General features: G+C 49.8%; 1 protein-coding gene across 1 annotated transcript; it reads left to right on the forward strand.

The window, feature by feature from the left end:
- The first annotated feature begins 542 nt into the window (after positions 1-542).
- On the forward strand, positions 543-7,197 carry LOC132574680 (fulgimotoxin-like). The gene is made up of 3 exons (XM_060242914.1): positions 543-624; positions 5,087-5,206; positions 6,931-7,197. Exons 1-3 carry the CDS (start codon positions 570-572, stop codon positions 7,128-7,130), a joined length of 375 nt encoding a protein of 124 aa, XP_060098897.1. The 5' UTR covers positions 543-569; the 3' UTR covers positions 7,131-7,197.
- The last annotated feature ends 369 nt before the right edge of the window (positions 7,198-7,566 follow it).

Below are 7,566 nucleotides of genomic sequence, written 5' to 3' on the forward strand. Positions count from 1 at the left end.
ATCTGGTCCAACACTCTGTGTCACACAGTGTCCAAAAAACCCAGGTGTCATTAGGAGGTCGTGACCTTCTCTTCTTCTCCTTCTAAGTGATACGGATTTGTGGGGATGAGCTTAGATAACTGGTCGCTGTGAAACTTAAGATGTGCCCTTTGGCCAGATGTTCTTTCTCAGCCTACCCTCCCTCACAAGCCTGTTATGAGGATAACATGGCAGAAGAGAGAAAGAGCAGGAAACTGAAAAGAAGTTCCTGGGAGGAATCCTGTCTCAATTTCTCAATTCTCTGCAGGAGACGTTTTGGAATGCTGTCTGAAGAACAATGTGTGGATTTGCTGCAACTGTGCACAAGGTTGCGTCCAATGAAATGCGTTATTTGGGCATGCCGTGGTGTCTCGTAATGGTGAGTGACTCCCGCCCCGTTTTGCTGGAGCATAACACCCACTCAGGAACCCCGTTGCTCTCTGTACTTTCACTCCCACAAACCGAAAGGCTCCTGGGATTAGAGAGGTATATAAAACTCGCCTCACCCAGCTGTCCTTCCCAGACAGGCTACCGAGAGAGAAAACATCAGAATGACAAAGACGTCGTTCCTTACCCTTCTGGCGGCGGTCCTGGTCTTCGGGGAAGGTAAAGCCCGGCAAATTCTAGCATGGATTAGATGAAGTACAAAATGTAAAAAGTGGAGAAGTGTAACACAGTCTCCAGTCACATTCTTCAGATGTCGCACTGGGGCTTTTTTTGGAGCAGGAACGCACAGGAAAGCAGTCGGGTTAGAAAGGATAAAAGGAAGTCTTTCTTTACCCAAAGGGTGATTAACACATGGAATTCACTGCCACAGGAGTTGGTGGTGGCTACAAGCATAGCCACCTTCAAGAGGGGATTGGATAAACATCTGGAGCAGGGGTCCATCAGTGGCTCTTAGCCACAGCATGTTGATGGAAGTCTCTGTCTGGGCCAGCGATGCTCTGCATTCTTGGTGCTTGGGAGGGGCAACAGGGTGAGGGCTTCTGGTGTCCTGGCCCCACTGATGGACCTCCTGATGGCATCTGGGTTTTTTTGGCCACTGTGTGACACAGAGTGTTGGACTGCATGGGCCATTGGCCTGATCCAACATGGCTTCTCTTATGTTCTCTTATGTAAGTTCTTCTTCACTCAAAAGGGCGATTAACACATGGAATTCACTGCCGCAGGAGGTGGTGGCAGTTTCCAGCATAGACAGCTTCAAGAGGGGATTGGATAAACGTATAGAGCAGAGGTCCATCAGAAGCTATTAAGCTATAAGCCACAAGGTATAGATGGAACTCTCTGTCTGGGGCAGTGATGCTCTGTATTGTTGGTGTTTGGGGGAGGGGCACAGTGGGGAGGGGCACAGTGGGAGGGCTTCTAGTGTCCTGGCCCCACTGGTGGACCTCCTGATGGCACCTGGTTTTTTTGGCCACTGCGTGACACAGAGTGTTGGACTGGATGGGCCATTGGCCTGATCCAACATGGTGATGTCAGGGGGTGTGGCCTAATATGCAAATATCTCCCACTGGGCTTTTTCTACAAAACAAACAAATAAACCCTGGGCAGTGCTATAGATTTAGGTAGATAGAGGGCGTCAGGACTCCGAGCATCCATTCCTACCTGTTATATGATACTATTCTTTGCAGCAGAATGCGATTTTTAGGGACTACCTTCCTTCCTTCAAGCTGAACGCTCCTCTTTCTTGCACACACAAAGAAGGACTCCACTTTTCATCTTTTGGCACCATGAATTCAACTTCCATCTGGATCCATCCAGCTAGCTAGGATAGATCCTACCTGTCAAGATGTTCCACGTCATAGAAGAAGACGATGAAGATATTGGATTTATATCCCGCCCTCCACTGCGAAGAGTCTCAGAGCGGCTCACAATCTCCTTTACCTTCCGCCCCCACAACAGACACCCTGTGAGGTAGATGAAGATATTGGATTTATATCCCGTCCTCCACTCCGAAGAGTCTCAGAGCTGCTGACAATCTCCTTTCCCTTCCTCCCCCACAACAGACACCCTATGAGGTAGATGAAGATATTGGATTTATATCCCGCCCTCCACTCCGAAGAGTCTCAGAGCGACTCACAATCTCCTTTACCTTCCCCCCCCCACAATAGACACCCTGTGAGGAAGATGAAGATATTGCATTTATATCCCGCCCTCCACTCTAAAGAGTCTCAGAGCAGCTCACAATCTCCTTTCCCTTTCTCCCCCACGACAGACACCCTGTGAGGAAGATGAAGATGTTGCATTTATATCCCGCCCTCCACTCCAAAGAGTCTCAGAGCGGCTCACAATCTTCTTTCCCTTCCTCCCCCACAACAGACACCCTGTGAGGTAGATGAAGATATTGCATTTATATCAGGCCCTCCACTCCAAAGAGTCTCAGAGCAGCTCACAATCTCCTTTACCTTCCCCCTCCACAACAGACACCCTGTGAGGTAGATGAAGATATTGGATTTATATCCCGCCCTCCACTCCGAAGAGTCTCAGAGCGGCTCACAATCTCCTTTACCTTCCCCCCCCACAACAGACACCCTGTGAGGTAGATGAAGATATTGGATTTATATTCCGCCCTCCACTCCGAAGAGTCTCAGAGCGGCTCACAATCTCCTTTATCTTCCTTCCCCACAACAGACACCCTGTGAGGTAGATGAAGATATTGGATTTATATCCCGCCCTCCACTCCGAAGAGTCTCAGAGCGGCTCACAATCTCCTTTACCTTCCTCCCCCACAACAGACACCCTGTGAGGTAGATGAAGATATTGCATTTATATCCCGCCCTTCACTCCGCAGTAGATCTAGATGAGGACGATGGTGTCTACATCCGCTATCGCACCGATGGCAGCCTGTTCAACCTGAGGCGACTAAAGGCACACTCCAAGACAATGGAAAAACTCATCCGAGAGCTACTGTTTGCTGATGATGCTGCACTCGTCTCCCACTCGGTATCAGCTCTGCAGCATATGACGTCCTGCTTTGCAGAGGCTGCCAAGCTATTCGGCCTAGAAGTTAGTCTGAAGAAGACAGAAGTTCTCCACCAGCCTGCACCCCAGGAAGATTATCACCCTCCCTGCATCACTGTGGGTGAATCAGTTCTGAAGACAGTCCAGCAGTTCAGCTACCTGGGGTGCATCATCTCCTCAGATGCCAAGATCGACAAGGAGATTGACAACAGGCTGGCAAAGGCAAACCGTGCATTTGGCCGACTGCACAAAAGAGTGTGGAGCAACAAGCATCTGAAAAAAGGCACAAAGATCAATGTTTACAAAGCGGTTGTGATGACAACCCTCATCTATGGCTCCGAATCGTGGGTTTTATACCGTCATCACCTGCGACTCCTTGAGCGCTTTCATCAGCGCTGCCTTCGCACCATCCTCAACATCCACTGGAGTGACTTTGTGACCAACACTGAAGTCCTCAAGCGGGCAGAGGTTACCAGCATCGAGGCACTGCTGCTGAAGACGCAGCTGCGCTGGGCAGGGCATATTTCTAGGATGGAAAACCACCGCCTTCCCAAGATTGCCCTGTATGGCGAACTCTCCACCGGCCATCGAAATAGAGGGGCACCAAAGAAGAGGTACAAGGACTCCTTGAAGAAATCCCTTAGCACCTGTCACATCAACCATCACCAGTGGTCTGACCTAGCCTCAGATCGCAAAGCATGGAGGCACACCATCCACCAGGCTGTCTCTTCCTTTGAGAACACACGCATAGCTGGTCTTGAGGACAAAAGGAGATTGAGGAAGAATCGCACTGCTACAGGACCAACCCTAAATCAGACTTTTCCATGCAGCCGCTGTGGCCGGACCTGCCTGTCCCACATTGGTCTTGTCAGCCACCAGCGAGCCTGCAGCAAACGTGGACTATTGCACCCTTCTTAAATCTTCGTTCGCGAAGCCAAGCCGAGAGAGAGAGAGACTCCGCAGATCAATTCTCCATGATTTTCTATGGGAATAAATCTCCATAGGGAATAACAGAGTTATTCCCGGTATAAGCTTTCCTGTGCAGGCCCATGTATTTGAAGACATGTGCGTGCACACAAGAGGTTATACAAGGAATGAAACTTTGTTCATAGAATCCTAGAGTTGGAAGGGACCAACAGGGTCATCTAGTCCAACCCCCTGCACAAGGCAGGGACTTCACAGTGTTGGTCTTAAAGGTGCCACTGGATGTAAATTCCGTTCTGCTGCTACAGACCAAGATACACGGGAAACTACCAAACTGTTGATGGCACTGACTTACTCTGTCATCTGTCCCTTTGAGACCGGCGGACTATAGAGAATGTCGGTGAGGGACAGACGGTGGCTCAGGGTGGCTCAGGGGCAGAGCATCTGCTTGGGAAGCAGAAGGTCCGAGGTTCAATCCCCGGCATCTCCAACTAAAAGGGTCCAGGCAAATAGGTGTGAAAAACCTCAGCTTGAAACCCTGGAGAGCCGCTGCCAGTCTGAGAAGACAATACTGACTTTGATGGACCCAGGGGGGGTCTGATTCAGTAGAAGGCAGCTTCATAAGTGTTAGGGAGGGATGGTGGCTCAGTGGTAGAGCACCTGCTTGGTAAGCAGAAGGTCCCAGGTTCAATCCCCGGCATCTCCAACTAAAAAGGGTCCAGACAAATAGGCATGAAAAACCTCAGCTTGAGACCCTGGAGAGCCACTGCCAGTCTGACTAGACAATACTGACTTTGATGGACCGAAAGTCTGACTCAGTAGAAGGCAGTTTCATATGTCCATATGTACCCACATTTCTGTCTCCTCCCTTCTAATTCTCCCCCCTTTGGGGAGGGACGGTGGCTCAGTGGCAGAGCATCTTCTTGGGAAGCAGAAGGTCCCAGGTTCAATCCCCGGCATCTCCAAAAAAGGGTCCAGGCAAACAGGTGTGAAAAACCTCAGCTGGAGACTCTGGAGAGCCACAGCCAGTCTGAGTAGACAATACTGACTTTGATGGACTGAAGGTCTGATTCAGTATATGTTCATATATGTTCAATGAAATAGAAAGATGCCAACACTTAGTAATAAGCATCCAGATGGGAGTATAGCTATTTCATATCTGCTTTTCTGCCTTTCTCTTCAGCAGGGCAAAAGAAAGGGCTCTGGTGTTACAGCTGCGTAAACGAACGGACCGCTGAAAACTGCAAGCGTTTCCAGAAGTGTGCAAAATCAGACTCCTACTGCGTGACGTCTGTGATTCGTGGTATGTACCACCAGGCCTTATTTTGGGCAGGGACTCACAGGAGTGGAGCTTTGGAAACTACATTTGCATAAAATCTTAGAATCCTTGAGTTGGAAGGGACCTCTAGGGTCATCTAGTCCAATCCCCTGCACAATGCAGGAAACTCACAAGTACCTCCCCCTAAATTCACAGGATCTTCATTGCTGTCAGATGGCCATCCAGCCTCTGTTTTAAAACCTCCAAGGAAGGAGAGCCCACCATCTCCCAAGGAGGAAGCCTGTTCCACTGAGGAACTGGAAGTTCTTCCTAATGTTGAGCCGGAAACTCTTTTGATTTCATTTCAGCCGTTGGTTCTGCTCCTACCTTCTGGGGCCACAGAAAATAATTCCACACCATCCTCTATAGGACAGCCCTTCAAGGACTTCCTTCCATAGGTCAGGAAGAACTTCCTGACCATTAGAGCGGTTCCCCAGTGGAACAGGCTTCCTCGGGAGGTGGTGGGCTCTCCTTCCTTGGAGGTTTTTAAAGAGAGGCTAGATGGCCATCTGACAGCAATGAAGATCCTGTGAATTTAGGGGGAGGTATTTGTTGTGAGTTTCCCGCCTTGTGCAGGGGGTTGGACTAGATGACCCTGGAGGTCCCTCCCAACTCTAGAATTCTATGAAATGAATTGTGCTAATGAGCTCTGGCACCTCTTTTTCTACAAAACGACCCCTGTGTACAACCCATGTTTCTGTTGAGAGCTGCAGTTCTCAGGCGGGAGGTGGAATTTCTTCTGCTCTTTCCGACGGCCAGTCAGTTAAGCCCCAAACTCAGCTTGTGGCTGAGCCATCGCATGGCAGAATGTTGCTGAACATTCCAGGTTCATTGCTGGGCAAATTATCTCTACCCCTCAAATCGCTTAACCATTTGTCTCGAAAATGGGCCTGTCAGACTGACCCTTCTCAAAGCAGCTCAAGGGCCATGAGGTGGAGGAGGGGAACATCCCGGAGCTGCTTTTGATGGCTCCAAATTTAGGGTTACTGTCAGAAGTTGCTGTGTAGAAAAATAGGTGGTGAAGCTCATTAGCATAACTCATTAACATATGTTGCTTCCCCCCCAAGCCAAAAGCAACCTGACACAAGAAAGGAGAGCCCCGGGCGAGTGAGGTCTGCTCAGGCTGGCTAGAGATCCAGCCAGCCCAAGCAGGCCTCGCTCGCCTGGGGCTCTCCTTGGCTTCTCCCCCCGCAGTGAAAAGGCCAGCAAGCCACCCGCCGCCCAAAATCACATAAGAAGTGGAGAAAATCATGCAGAATTGATCTGTGGGTATCTGGGGCTCTGTAGGGGTTGTTTTTTGGGGCAGAGGCACCAAATTTTCAGTATAGCATGTAGTGCCTCTTCCCAAAATACCCCCCAAGTTTCAAAAGGATTGGACCAGGGGGTCCGATTCTATGAGCCTCAAAAGAACGTGCCCCTATCCTTCATTATTTCCTATGGAAGGAAGGAATTGAAAAGGTGTGCCGTCCCTTTAAATGGGATGGCCAGAACTCCCTTTGGAGTTCAATTGTGCTTCTCAGATCCTTGATTTTGGCTCCACCCCTAATGTCTCCTGGCTCCACCCCCAAAGTCTCCTGGCTCCACCCCCAAAGTCCCCAGATATTTCTTGAATTGGACTTGGCAACCCTAGGTCTCCCCCGGCAACGGGTGGAAGGTTTTCCTTCCTGAGGGGATGCACTGACGCTCTCACGGTCATTTCCCTCCTTCAGCGGAGTCCGGTGAAGCCTGGTTCAGTAAAGGATGCTCTCCACACTGCTCTGATGATCGAGTCGATGCGGCGCCCCCCAAGCCCGTCCTCACTCAATGCTGCCGTACATCGTTCTGCAACGGGTCCACCAGCGTGAGGACTAGCCAGCTGGCGGTGGGCATCCTGGCTGGTTTCCTCTACGTTTTCCACTTTGGATGGTGACGCAAGGTGGGAAAAGGGTACATTTGTGTCTTCTAAAATAATAATAAAGAAAGAACATTAAACAGCTGGCAAAGGTTACCTTCACACCCTCCCCTCTTGACAAAGTGTCACATTTATTTTATTTTATTTTGCAACTTTATAGTCCACCCTTTCCCCAGGTGGGCTCAGGGCGGATCACAGCACAGCAAAACAGTTAAAAATTGCTCAATAAAACAGTTAAAAATTAAACAGTGAAAGTGAAAGTGAAAGAAGTGAAAGAAGGCGGTATCAGCGGTATCAACGGCACTCAGGCTTGCCAAGTCCAATTCAAGAAATATCTGGGGACTTTGGGGGTGGAGCCAGGAGACTTTGGGGGTGGAGCCAGGAGACATTGGGGCTGGAGCCAGGAGCAAGGTTGTGACAAGCACAATTGAACTCCAAAGGGAGTTCTGGCCAT

This window comes from Heteronotia binoei, chromosome 7 (assembly GCF_032191835.1).
Source record: "Heteronotia binoei isolate CCM8104 ecotype False Entrance Well chromosome 7, APGP_CSIRO_Hbin_v1, whole genome shotgun sequence".
Classification (NCBI taxonomy): domain Eukaryota; kingdom Metazoa; phylum Chordata; class Lepidosauria; order Squamata; family Gekkonidae; genus Heteronotia; species Heteronotia binoei.

Coding starts and splice junctions, on each gene's coding strand:
- LOC132574680 (XM_060242914.1), top strand. CDS start 570: ATGACAAAGACGTCGTTCCTTACCCTTCTGGCGGCGGTCCTGGTCTTC. Junction 625..5,086: donor GGTCCTGGTCTTCGGGGAAG/GTAAAGCCCGGC, acceptor CTTTCTCTTCAG/CAGGGCAAAAGAAAGGGCTC. Junction 5,207..6,930: donor CGTGACGTCTGTGATTCGTG/GTATGTACCACC, acceptor TCCCTCCTTCAG/CGGAGTCCGGTGAAGCCTGG.